This window comes from Sinocyclocheilus grahami, unplaced genomic scaffold (genome assembly GCF_001515645.1).
Source record: "Sinocyclocheilus grahami isolate Dianchi unplaced genomic scaffold, SAMN03320097.WGS_v1.1 scaffold976.1, whole genome shotgun sequence".
Lineage (NCBI taxonomy): Eukaryota > Metazoa > Chordata > Actinopteri > Cypriniformes > Cyprinidae > Sinocyclocheilus > Sinocyclocheilus grahami.
Genome location: NW_015506155.1, coordinates 48,040 through 61,715, shown reverse-complemented (window position 1 = coordinate 61,715; position 13,676 = coordinate 48,040). Strand labels below are relative to the sequence as shown.

Below are 13,676 nucleotides of genomic sequence, written 5' to 3'. Positions count from 1 at the left end.
TGTGTGTTTATATATATATATATATATATATATATATGAGAGGCGAAAATAGAAAGAGGTATAAAATACAGAATTCATGAAAGACAGCTTGACTAAAGCAGTGCTGAGAATAAGATTAGATACTGTATGCTAAGGGAAACGCATTCATGCTTAAATGCATTCATGCTGAAGAATAGAAAATGCATGAATGATCAGCATGTCTATGTGAACGTTAGATTTTCATTATTTATTTATAATAATAATATCACTTTTTGAAGTTATGTGACCAGTAAAAAAAAAAAAAAAAAAGAAGTGCCCAAACTCTTTTTATTGACCTTGATGTGTTTCAGAAGAGCAGATGTCTTGGCCACCTGTGCTCCTAAAGCTACTTGCTTAACGAACCCAAGGACAACAAAACGTGTCTGTGTAACAGTGGTAAGTCGATGACCCATGTGTAGTGCAGTAATACTGAAAAGTGTGTTGTGCCAGATTGGGATGTGGGGGTGAGATCTGTCTTCCCTGCTCCTCAAAGCTTTGATTCAATGCTGTCAAAGAGTCCAGATGGCATCAGACTAATGCAAACCTCGTCGACATAGTCACCTGAACCACACAAGTCTAGATAGACCCGCATACAGGAGCTAGGTCACGATGTCACTGGAAAAAAAGTGAGCAAAAGGGGGAGGGGGGATATAGATGAATAGCTGAGGCAGTTTGCAGCAGGGGGCTGTGTGGGGTGAATAGAGGAGCAGCAGCTGTGTGGCACTCAGATGGGCGTCATGAGTAAAGCCTCTGGGCTCTGGCAGTCGTGATTGTGTCCATTATGAGGTTCTAACTTCCCCTCGCCGCCTGTACTGTGAGTGCTAAGGTCTATGGCCCATGCGGGGGGCTCCCTGAGGGGCTGATACGCTGCATGCTTGTGTTTGAGGAGTTACATGTACAAAGCTTCTGTCTCTCTTTATGTCTTCCTCTCATAAATGCACACATGCTGATGAATGATTCAACTCGGGCAGACATGAGCTCAGGATGGCTGAGCTCCATGGTGGTCTCGGGGAGAATGTTTTCATGCTGCTCTTTCCGATCCTCTCATGCCAGATGGCCTGTTAAGCCCATGGGACTGCTCCACACACCTAAAACTGAATCTCAAAGGCTTCGGAGTCTGCTATAGGAATAAAGGCCAACTCTGCTAGTAGGGTGCCATTGTAAATACTGTCCAGCACTTTCCATGAACAAGATACAAAAAGGACCAGAAAAATATTCATCGTTAATCTCAGGAGCGCCTGAGATGTTTTCTTTTGTTCATTTTATTTGAGGAATTTCTGCAACCCTGTGACCAAAGAGACCACTGCAAAATTATCATTTTTTCCAGTAGTTTAAAAACACAAATTTCTCATTTTCTAGCAAGAAAACATTAAACTAAAAACTAAAAGGAGAAAATGTATAAAATTTAAAAAAGAAAAAAAAAGAAAAAATTTCAAAACACCAAATGCGTCACATAAACATGGTTAAAAATGTTAGAAAATATCAATGTAAAAAAAAAAATAAAAAAAAAATAAAAGGCTTTTATGCTCACCAAAGCTGCATTTATTTGTAATAACAGTAGGGTAATAATGAGAAACGTCTTTCCAATTTCAAGTTTTCCCGTTTTAATTTATTTTTATGATGGCAATGCTGAAATTTCAGTCTTTACAGTCATTACAGTCGTCAGTGTCACATGATTATTCAGATATCATTCTAATTTTTCTTATGGTAATATTTCTTATTATTATTGTCAATGTTGAAAACAGTTGTGCTTCTTAATATTTTTTTGCGGAAAACATGATACATTTTTTTCAGGATTATTTGATGACTACAGTAAGTAAACAAAATGCATTTATTTGAAATTTTTATATTTTGTAATTTTATAAGTGTCTTTACCGTCACATTTGATCAATTTAATACTGTACATCCCTGCTTAATAAAAGTATTAATTTCTTTAAAAAAGTATAATACTAAATGTGGGACACAGATAAATATACATACAAATATACATATACTCCTAAAGCTACTTGCTTGATGGGCATTTGATAAGCAACCACATTCTTACCTGGCTGTCTCACCACCACATGTGTAAAGCCGGAGGAGTCTTGTGCCAGGCGGTACCAGAGTCCATCAGGGTCCATGAGCCACTCCTCCACAAGGCAGTAGTATGTTCCAGAGTCGCTGGTCTCGGCACGGTGCAAGGTGAGGCCATATAGCCGAGGAGAGAGTCTCTCTGACTGTACACGGCTGCGGAGACGTTCCTCCTCTGCATACGCTCCATACTCGAACGCTCCAGAGTGTTCGATCTTCAACAGCAGCTCATCTGGCTCTCCTGCCTCGGCCTTCCGGGCGTACCACAGCACGGCATGCTGAGAGTCTGGGCTGGTTTGAGAGGTGATGGAGCAGTTGACACGCACCCGACTGTCCTCCAGAAACTGCAGACTCTGGTTGGATCTGTGCACCTTCAGTTTACTCACTAAAGAAGGAGAACGCAAAACGGGGAAACGTTAGAACAATGAATTCCCGAGATTTACAGCCTATTTAGACCAAATACTTAAAAAAATAAACTTCTGTCTGTTGGCAGACAAATGTTCGTGTCAGATACGAGTACCCCTGTGAAAAAGAAATGCACTTAATTACCTTAAATGTGCACTTGTAATGTAATTTAAATCTTAAAAATTATATTTAAAAAACTGTCCTTGCAGATTACATTAATGAAATAAAAGGACACTTTCATGTTTCTGAACACACTTAAGAACACTTATGAAATCATATCTATGGGAATCCATTGATTCTTTCTGATGTGAATAGGCTTTTAATCAGAATAGATAATTGCTGTTGCTGAGGGAGTGCTGGAATCGCTTGTTTTAGATCTGGAAGAAATAAGACATCAGAAACATCCTTGGGGGAGCAGGGCTGTGGGATCCTGGGCATACATATTGGATTACTACAGCTGCGTCAGGTGTGACCGCCATCAGCAATGGCTGCTATTTCACACCATGAGTGGATTTATGGGCACCACAAGAGCTCAAGAAGACACAATGATAATGGGAGATACACTTTCACACCTGCAAATAAAAGGTCTTACACACTTACAAATGTAGATCATTAGATATGTGTAACAGAGAAGCGCTTAAAAGTAAAGAGAGCAGATGCCCTACATGTGCGGCCCTGTTATTTGGCATGAGAATGTGCAAATGGTTCAGGCACACTTTCAAACGCATTAAACATATGCCACTGCATTACTCCTTTCGATTTCGCTCAACACACACACACACAGTGCCTTTTATCAAGAAAATACAAAACTGGTAGGACTTCATATGATTGTCTCTTCATCATTTATTACCTCAAATTAATGAGCATCTGTGAAACTTCACATTCTGTTTTTCCTGCTTTAATGGCTCTTTGCTATAAATCCAATTTTCCACTGACACTTTGGCTCCAGTAATCCCCATCACGCATTTCTGCACTTCTAGCAAAGTCCCCTGATTGATCCCTAAGCCAAGACCTTCTACGTGAATAACAGTGGCATGAACACTCTCATGCATCTAACCAGCAGGCCAGAAACACAATCCCTGCAGCAAAGCTCCTCAACTCAATTGTATAATGTCAAATCTCACCGATTTTACACCGTTTTTTTATCGTTCAATCTCTAAGGTGTTTTAAGATTAATAAAAATAAAACAGCAAACAAATAAGGAATTGTTCCTCAATTTAGGCTTTTAATTAACCAAATATATGGGCTTTATTCCATATTCTTAAAGGCCAAACATAAACCACTCCAAAAATTGCAGAGAAATCTATGACAAATGATTAATGATCACAATTGTATTTGATGAGACAACTGTGTTTGCAGGATTACCGCCGTCTGCTGACATACTGTTGTCATTGTACATGCTATCAGCCCTAAAATTAAAATGTCTCACTGCAAAATGAGCTTTGTTCACTCCTGCAGGGCTGTCATAGTTAATATCTCCCCGCAGTTCAGCTTTAAAACAGAAGACTCCAACAAAATTGACAAGAATGAGTGTCTGTGTCCCTTCAGTTGCTGCTGAAAATTTAGCTTTGCCATCACAGGAACAAATTACATTTTAAAATATATTCAAATAAAAAAAACAGTTATTTTACATTGTAACAGCATTTCAGTGCAGCGTTGGCGACTTGGAGACTTTTCAAAAACATTTAAAAAATCTTACTGACCCTAAACTTTTAAACGGTTGTGTATTTTCATTGAACTGCAGTTTTCAGGACACAAATAAAGAGTACATTCAGAGTCTGCAATGGGCCTGAATTTAATTTAGATTGACAAAAATGCACATAAACTTTAGCCGTTTTTGACAATGCTAACAGGCATTTATCCTGTAAATGCAAAATAGCATCTTGTGTGCCCTCAGACATAAAACATTATTGGTTGGGTGCACACTAAAGATGCTCTGAAAGCGCTGGCAGTCATTCCATAGGGAATCTCTACAGAACCCTTCAGAGCTAGCAGCTAATCGCAGGAGAATGACTCTTCAATCCTCTAAAGCAGAACCACCAATGGATGGGATTTCCACACAACAGATTTCCTAGTTTGCTTTCCAATTTCTCCGGTACTGACAGAAAACAAGGGCTGAAAAGGAGATGTCAGGGATTAAAGACCCCATGAAATCAAAATTAGAGTTACGTGGCTTTTAGTTCATGTAGTTTAGCTTCGAAGCCGTCTATGTGTACTCAATGTTGAAAATTAACTTTTAGCAGATATACTGTATGTAGTTCAAATTTACAATCCTACCTGTCTGTAGAGGCTACGATTATTTCCTGTAATTTTTTCATGATCTCGACATTGTCTTTTTTTTTTTTTTTACCTTAATATGTTGAGATCATTAGATGAAAAGCTCTTCGATACACCACACCCAAGCTTCCTGTTTCTCAATCCTCTAAAGCAGAACCACCAATGGATGGGATTTCCACACAACAGATTTCTTAGTTTGCTTTCCAATTTCTCCGGTACTGACAGAAAACAAGGGCTGAAAAGGAGATGTCAGGGATTAAAGACCCCATGAAATCAAAATTAGAGTTACGTGGCTTTTAGTTCATGTAGTTTAGCTTCGAAGCCGTCTATGTGTACTCAATGTTGAAAATTAACTTTTAGCAGATATACTGTATGTAGTTCAAATTTACAATCCTACCTGTCTGTAGAGGCTACGATTATTTCCTGTAATTTTTTCATGATCTCGACATTGTCTTTTTTTTTTTTTTACCTTAATATGTTGAGATCATTAGATGAAAAGCTCTTCGATACACCACACCCAAGCTTCCTGTTTCCATAGGAAGTACATCAACACAGGAAGGCAAACTACACTTTTCTTTTAATGCCAGTTGCTTAAAACTGTGCTTGCGAGTTAAATCATTTTACAAGTTTTCTTCATTGAATTTGTTTGTGGCTTATCATATCACCGATTACAGGTGCATTCAGCATTACACGATATTCAGAAAATCATGTTTACAAACACACTGGCATTTTCAAAGCACCTAATTCTGTTGTTTGACTCTAGCGCTGCTGCACAATTAAAAACAATCACACAATATTGCTCAGGTTTACATAAGGTTATTCACAGAGGCTTTGAAATCAGAGAAAAGTTCACGGTGCACGGCACGGCAGCTCACAGTTGAGACAAAGTTTAGTCTTCTGGGCAACAAAAAAGCAATACAGCGAATATGATTGGAAACATTTGCCGCCTTTCAAGCTCACTCCTGGTTAGTGCTTTTCTTTCAGCATGATGCACAAGTGGACTTGGAGCGGAGGACTGATGCTCCGATCTCTCTCTTCTCCCATTCATTTTCTAATAAAGAAAATGAGCAGAGCCTTTGACAAGGCGGAAATTAGGTCCATTGCTCTTTGTACTTTTCTCTCCTACGGGAACAGCTATCCTTTCATTAGCTCCCAAGAGTTGCAGCAGATAAGATTATCTCCCCACTCATATTAGCCATAGTTATGAATAGTCTTGCGTGGGTTTTCCATCATTCACTTGCTTTTAGGGTTACCCTTACTAGGTCTGAATCCTTCGGAGGTTCTCCTCCATGTGTCCTAATGAAGGAAGGCAGCCAATTAAATGCTGACAGAATCCTCTCTGACTCCACCAGGCATGATTAAACAATTTAATTAAACAAGATATTTGTTCTTGACAAAACTGCAAGCCATTTCATTTTTGTTGTATAATCGAATTAGGAAAATCAATAAATGTATGAAAAGCGAGAGAGGGAAAAGAAAGATGGGAGAGTAAGAGAGACTGCAAAAAATGAAGCAAATCAAGCAGCCCATTTTAAACAGCTCAGAACTTGATTAGAGGCAGTTTGTGACAGCTCTTAGACGGAGGGCGAGGAGGTGCGGAGGGGGAGGTTGGCACCAAAGAAAGCAAACAGAGAAAATGTTTAGAGTGCATTTGTGATTTTCTGAAAAGACAGTGAGCTGTGTTCCTTCCTCCTGCGTGTGTCCAATTTGTTAGCCCCAGTTAATTACCAACATGCTGTGCTGACGAGATAAAAAATGCTTTTATTTGGTTTATTTATTGATGACACAATCTCCAAAGATAATGCAGCCTTCCCGTCAAGAAACACAAAACATTTATTACATTAAGAAAACATTTATTCCAGTGACATCAACATGCACTGGTTATTTTAAAGGGGTCACATCATGAGGAATAAAAAAAAGTTTATTGTGCTGTGACATACTATACCTCAATGTCCTTGCCAGTCTAAAAAGAGCATTTATTGAAACTAAAGCCTGAACAATATGTTCCCAGTGAGATCTTGGGTAAAAGTCAGAATGTACAGCTTGTAGGAGCAGTAATGCTGCACGAATGCCACACTAAATTTCTGACACTGCCAGAACTTTGTCAGAGGCTGAGATTTATTGCAAAGACAATAAATGTGGTCCACTCAGTCACAGTGAAGTAGAAAGGAAGGGGGAAAAATGCAATGTTTAACAAATCTTATGCTGTTCCTGACTGGGTGTAGCACCTTCAACTCTGCACATCCTTCTACATACGCAGAGCGTGTGCAGAGCAGGGGGACGCGAGGAACAGTATTAAGAACCACTGCTTTAGAACATTGATTTTGAAACTTGTGAATCCATTAGATTCGTTAGAAGACAGAATCGCGATTCATATATGAATAGATTTTTATGTGCACCCCTAGTTTTTTCTTCCTCTTCTCTAAAGCAGCGCAGCGCAGCATAGCCTCACCACCTTTGCTGCATGTTCCCGGGGGCAGGGTTTGTCTGGGTTTGTGACGTCACAAACCCGAGAAGTAACTTTTAGTCCCTACCAGCCGTTTTTGTAGGCATTAAACTGCCAGAATTTTAAAAGACGATATCTCCGTTTGCATTAAACTTTCAGCTTCGTAACTTTGCAGATATTGTTTATGCTCAAACAGCAACATTACACACTAATGTTAAAAAAGTGAAATCGCAATCAACCACCCTTTAAATGTATTTTTTAACAATTTACTACTGATCATTTCAGTCTGATCTCATGACACATTTCAATATACAGATTGCTCTGTGAATATGTCAAATGTGATGCAGAAGAGGTTGTTAATGAAGGATAGAGCAGATAAAAACTGTATTAGACTGAACAGTAAACCACAGCTCTTGATTAAGTGCAGCAAAACACATTGTAATGGCAGTCTAAATATATTTACACAGGAATCCCAATCATAGGAAACAACTTATCACATGCTGGAATGTTGACATTGATGCACAGCGTACCAAAGACATGATGCACATTGAGAATAAAGGGCAATTCACATCACACAGACAGACACTGATAGATGGCAGCAGACACTTCATTGGGTTTTGTTGGATCAGTGTATTACCCCATTGGTGTCTGTTGGCATCTGTCAGAACTTGTTTTCACCAAATGAACATCCTATCTACGCTTGTCGGGTCGTGAATGTCTGGGAAGTGACATACTATAATCCGGTGATTGTCTGCCTTGAACTGTTGGTGCAGTGTAAATTGGCTTTAAGACTATATGATTTAACAGAAAATAAATAGATAAAACTAACATTTGTGTGACCTGCCATGATAATGGGATCTATGCTACTAAGTATTTCTTATTCCATTATTAAAACAGCGATCTTTCAAGAGTTCTGTTGATGACACAAAAACACAAGCAGTCATTAGGGATGAACAGTTAATCGGTAGCTGCTAATTTCAACCCCCACTGACAGATGAAGAGTCCTTATCACTGTCAATCACTTACAGCATAATAATATCCCAGTTCATGCATATTTATGAGTTCCACAAGCACGTCTATTTGCCCGAGAATGAGTGGAGACTGAGAAATGGTTGAGGTGTACCTGTAAACATAAAACACTCTCTTTTTTTAAAGGGGGGATGTAAAGTGGCACTGAGTGGAGCAATGGCAAGTGGATAATCATCGGATATGGAAAGAGGAGACAGAGGAGTGCCTGAAAGTGATAGAAGAACGGAGAGAAAGGGGAAAAAGCACAACATACTTTAAAAAAGGGAATCAGGGAGTGAGCAAATGGCTCAGTAATATTAAGAGGTAATCGTTGAATAGCAAAACGGCAGAAGAGCTGCTCACTTTGAACAGAGATAAGGTAGATAACCAAATAAATTGTTGCCAAAATGAGAGGAAAAGTGAAATTATGGACTGTGGAGTGGATGCAGCACTAACTCAAGCACATTGAATGCCAGCTTAGAGCTCCAAACTTGACTGCAATTCCATGAGCTCTTCTAACTGTTAATCCATGCAGCAGAGCCTGAAATGTGTCATATTAACATTCTGAAATGTGCTTAATCCCAGTGAAACAGATTGTGTGCGCGTTTTTTGAGGGGTGGGAGGCTGTGCTCCCTCAGGAGAGCAGTTTAAGCAGATCTACCTTGAACAGTGAAGAATGGGGCTTGAGCACTGCTGCCCTCCGTCTGCTACAAAAACATAATGAGCCGATACATGTCTGATTGCAGATGGATTTCCAGCAGTCTTCTTTAATGCAATTAGGGCTATATTGTAATTATGTGGATCTGTGATCGGGCAGGGAGTCCACAGATGAGCCCTCTGTGTCCTGTGCCTCCTCCCTGCTTTAATTCTCCAACTTCCATTGAGACGTGTCCCCCCTCCCTTAACTTACGACATATGTGCATGTTCTGGGCTGTGACGCAGCAAAAACAGCCCTGTGTGGTTATGAGGGAACTCTGGGACTGCTGCATGCTATCAGAAAGTGTGCAGTAAGTACACTTAGGTCTGCTAGAGTGGGCATAGGTGGCATGTGTTTATATGCACCAAAAGAGATGCATTCAACTAAATCCAATGTTTTCTGTGGGCCGAAGCAAGTGTCTGGTGAGGAATGTGGCTGAATAGAATCAGTTTAATGCTCTTGTCAGTTTAGCCAACAGACCTTTCAGTTGTTTTGCACTCAGAGCCTCCTATGTATGATAATCAGCAAAAACAACTCGTGCAAAAAGTAAAAAGTAACGAAAACATTACAGGAAGTGAAGAGTGAAAATGTCAAGTAACATTAGCTAGGGAGCTCAGTGAGTGAGGAAATTGTTTTGAAAAAGACGAGTAACATCCTCAGAGACTTTGATTAAAAATGCTATGAAGTGTGTTTATGGATATAGGCAGGGAAGAGTTACTGAAGAGGAGTTATTACAGACAGCTTGAAGAAGTGCTGGTGACAACCAAGGACATATATTTGAGAGTTAAAAGTATTTACAAGTGGTCCAAAAAAGTGTTTTTAGCAAAAAACATATATATATATATTTTTTTCAAAATATGCAAAATGACATTTGGAGCAGCATCAGTTAAAATGTCCAAACATGTTTAGAGAGATGCTTTGCTGTCTACTGTCTACATAGGCAGCATTATGAAATAGAACCTACAAAGTGACCAATTTGGAACACTCTATAGGTAGCAACTTTAAGAGTCATTTATGTTGCATAGGCGACTCAAATAACAATTGATTTCAAAGGACTTTGGGGCTTTGTTGCTAAGCTAACAATGCAATATTCTAATAAAGAAAAAAATATTTCTCTTGATTTGTAAATCATCTTGGGTGGATTTTTACTTCATTAAAGTCAGAGTACATTGTCTAGACTGCCTACAGTGCAGCTTTGGAATTTAGCCAAACAAATGTATATAGCAAGTCTGCATCGTTTTGTTGCCTCCATCCACACATGTTGTCTTAAACCAGCCCAGGCTGAATTGGAAAAAGTGTGCCTGTGGTGACATTTCTGTAAAATTATGTTGCTTCTTGCACATTTTGTGACATTTTAAAAGTGAAAATGTCCACTGAGGGGTCTTAAAAACTTCAGTTTTATGAAACAGATTCATGTGAATCTGGCAAAATTTAATTATGTTGGTTATATCACGGACATTTGGAAAATTATGAAAAGTGGCGCTAAAAGGCTAATGCTCTATCATGTTTGAAAATAACGTACCACCTACACTAAACCCTACCCTAAACTTAACCAATAGTGTTAACAAAAGCAAACATGAGGTTAAAGACATTTGCTGAAGCAACTGTGCCATTTCAGCTTTACTCAAGTGCTCCGCATTGCAATTGCAACAATCTAACAGCAAGCTCACAGATCAGATCAGTTCAATTCAATTCACGTTTATTTGTATAGCGCTTTTCATGATACACATCATTGCAAAGCAGCTTCAAAGAAAATGAATGTTTCTACATTACAATTAGGAGTAGTTTATCAATGGTGACTACGTCAAGGTGATGGCAGAAATGCACAGTTCTGCGATAGTAAAAATCATGCAGTTAGTTAATGACATGTATTTAAACAGAAATGGTGACCATGATTAACATCAATGGTTATATGTTGTGATCAAAATTATAGTAATGCGAGGAAAATTAGGTAGTTTTGTATGTTGGGTCAGGGTTGGCATCATCTGATGTTTATGATGTAAAAAAAAAAAAAAAAAGCCATACATATGCAGCTGGATATATGCGGCAAATGTCAAAATGTACTCTTTTACAAATCATGCACTATGGTAAAAGTGTTTTGAGGTTATATAGTATTATGCAAGGAATCATGCGAAAGTAAGTCTTTCTTAATTGATAATGTTTTATTTATAATGTTTTAAGGTGTGTTTTTGGAGTTTTGCAAAAATGTAGGTAGAGGCAGGTTATTCCAACGAGCCTATGTTGCTTAAAATGCTATCTGTGTAGGCAGTTCACTAGGTTTTAGAACACAGCCAGAGTGGAGGTGGGTGTGAGTTTGTGTGTACTGAAGAGTTTCTCTGTGAATCAGGTGGGAGACGGTAACCTATATTTTGACCTTGAGCATCACTTCAGAGCTAATTAATTACCAAACCCGTATGAAATGATTTTGGATATGAATGCTTCAGAAACAAATGTGCTTCATCAATCTTCCATTGTGTCAGTGAATGTCATGAAGTAAGGTCTATTGCCTGGGCACTGGGATGGAAAATAAGGAAGCACACAAAGCTCTAGTGATTGAATTAGGAGCAAAGAGCTTGTGGGCTCTGGAAAGAATTTAAGGTGCTCTACATAAAGGCTCCTGGGACACGGTCTGGAGAATCAGTGCTTGTCAGATTTGTCAGGCCAAGTATCACCTTTAATCAAACCAGAACATCCATGTACTGCCGACTAACTCGGCGGAAACTGAAGTATCTCTAAAAGCAAGATTAACGACTGTGAGCATCGTAATGCCTATTTATTTTTATTTGTGTATTTATTTATTTATGCATATCAATAGTGCTGTAAATAAGATCAACTGTTGTGCTGTAAGACCTACATCAGCCTCTTGACTGGCCCTTTTGCACATCTCTGGAAGGAACCTAACAAAAGCAGCATCTAAAATAAACATACATGCTAGAGCACCCACAAATTACTACTAAATAAATGCATTTGATCTTAAAACGTTTCCCATCTGCCTAGTGGAGCTTGTTGTTTCAGAGTCATAAGCTGGCCACATTAAAAGCCACTTCCCTTCAAGAGCATCTAGATGCTACTTGGAGGCCAAACAAAATCATATCTCGTCTTTTGATGATGGCTTTGTTTTCTTGCTGCTCTCCTTTTAGCACTTGGAATAAAATTGTGGTGCACAAGACACCGATCAGCACGGATACACTACATCCCACACTGAAGAGGACTATGGCTATGAAACTCCATACCACTGAGAACCACCGCTCATAGGTCACGTCATGTAGCAGTGAAATTGGGCACAGAAAGTGTCATCATGCAGCCTGTGAATATGGAAACTTGTGAATAAGGTTGACAGGCTTCAATGCTGGATCTTGGGAGTGGCTCTCCTCTCAGAGCAGGAGGTTTCTTGGAGATATGAAACACCTGCTGTTCGCATTTGGTCAGGTGCACTAGTTTGGCTTAGTGGGGTAAAGTGGGATGGACAAAGAGGATCAAGGCAGACCGAGGGTGGGAAGGACTATGAGAACATGAAGCTACAGGGTCTTGTGAAAGGAGAAACGGAGAATGTGTGTGGGAAAGACAGAGGCTGATAAATCCTCTGTGCCCTGGAGGGAGATTGTTGTGCATGCTGGAAGACGATGCTCCTAATGAAGAAGGGCAGAAGAGATCCATCCATGAGACACAGAGATAGCGCTTCTCCATGACAATTCAGATGCCGTCAATTACAGGCATAGTGAGAGCCAGGATGACTGGTGCCCACTGGGTACGACAAGTGTGGGAGAGCACTGATCCATCATTGCCAGGACCCATTTATGTAAACACACGTAGCAATTTAACAAGGGCCACTGGGACAGCACTGTTTTAATGAGTAAGTGTTTCAACAGAACCGGGTACAAGAGAAAGAGAGAGAGGGGAAGGCAGCTAATATTGATTGTTTGTTAATTATAACCCTTTGATTTTCCTTCAAACTAATAATATGCATCTCGACATCAAACAATAAAATAATGCAAGGAAGCACAGTGGAGTACTTGCTAGAACAACTAAGATAAGAGGATGCTATTTAAAATCTGATGACTGAGCCATAAAACACACCACAGTCTTCTCTTTCTGTCTCACATGCATAATCCTGAAGGTAAGGTTGTGTCTGGAGGAGGAAGCTTTGAGCTGACTACCCCCTCAGGTCTGGTGACACATATTCCTGTAAGACTGGCTGGCTGGATCCAGTCATGGCTGATTACTGGGGGAAGTGAGTGCCACATTTGAGATGTAGGCTATCAGAAAGAAATGCTCAGCAGATGAAGCTTCAATAACTAATAACTTAAAAAAAAAAAAACATATTTGAGCTCACTGCAATGCATTGCGGGATTCTCTGTTAAGAGCACACGCTGCAGGCAATGCTGCCTTCGAATTTGGCCAAAAGAAGATGTCTTTGATGGCAGAGTAATAATGCTGAAACAGCATGATGCCTTAAAATGCTGTCTTGGTAGGCAGCTCACCAGGTTTGGATTTGAAACAGAGCTAATATATCGGCATGTACACTCACCACAGCTCTGACAGTGGCAATCTGTCTGTTTTCCGTGTTGAAAGCATGTACAAACAGTATGCGTTTTATATATGGGTGTGTGTAGGCGAACTCTTTTTGGTTCAGTATTCTATGTAGGGCAACACTAAATCCAGTTTCTGTTCCATTTCTCATCCTGTTTGTGCTGAGAAACTAATGAAAAAATGTTCATATTCCACATCTGACTGCTTCAATAATATGGAGTTTGA

General features: G+C 39.5%; 1 protein-coding gene across 1 annotated transcript in view; it reads right to left on the bottom strand.

Moving 5' to 3' along the window:
* LOC107565045 (immunoglobulin superfamily member 3-like) overlaps positions 1–13,676 on the bottom strand; it is a gene marked incomplete at its 5' end in the record, with an annotated part of 43,051 nt that overhangs the window by 3,430 nt on the left and 25,945 nt on the right. Inside the window, one exon of the mRNA XM_016250231.1 lies at positions 2,063–2,473. Within this exon, the coding sequence (XP_016105717.1) occupies positions 2,063–2,473 (411 nt within the window). The remainder of the gene's footprint in view (positions 1–2,062; positions 2,474–13,676) is intronic.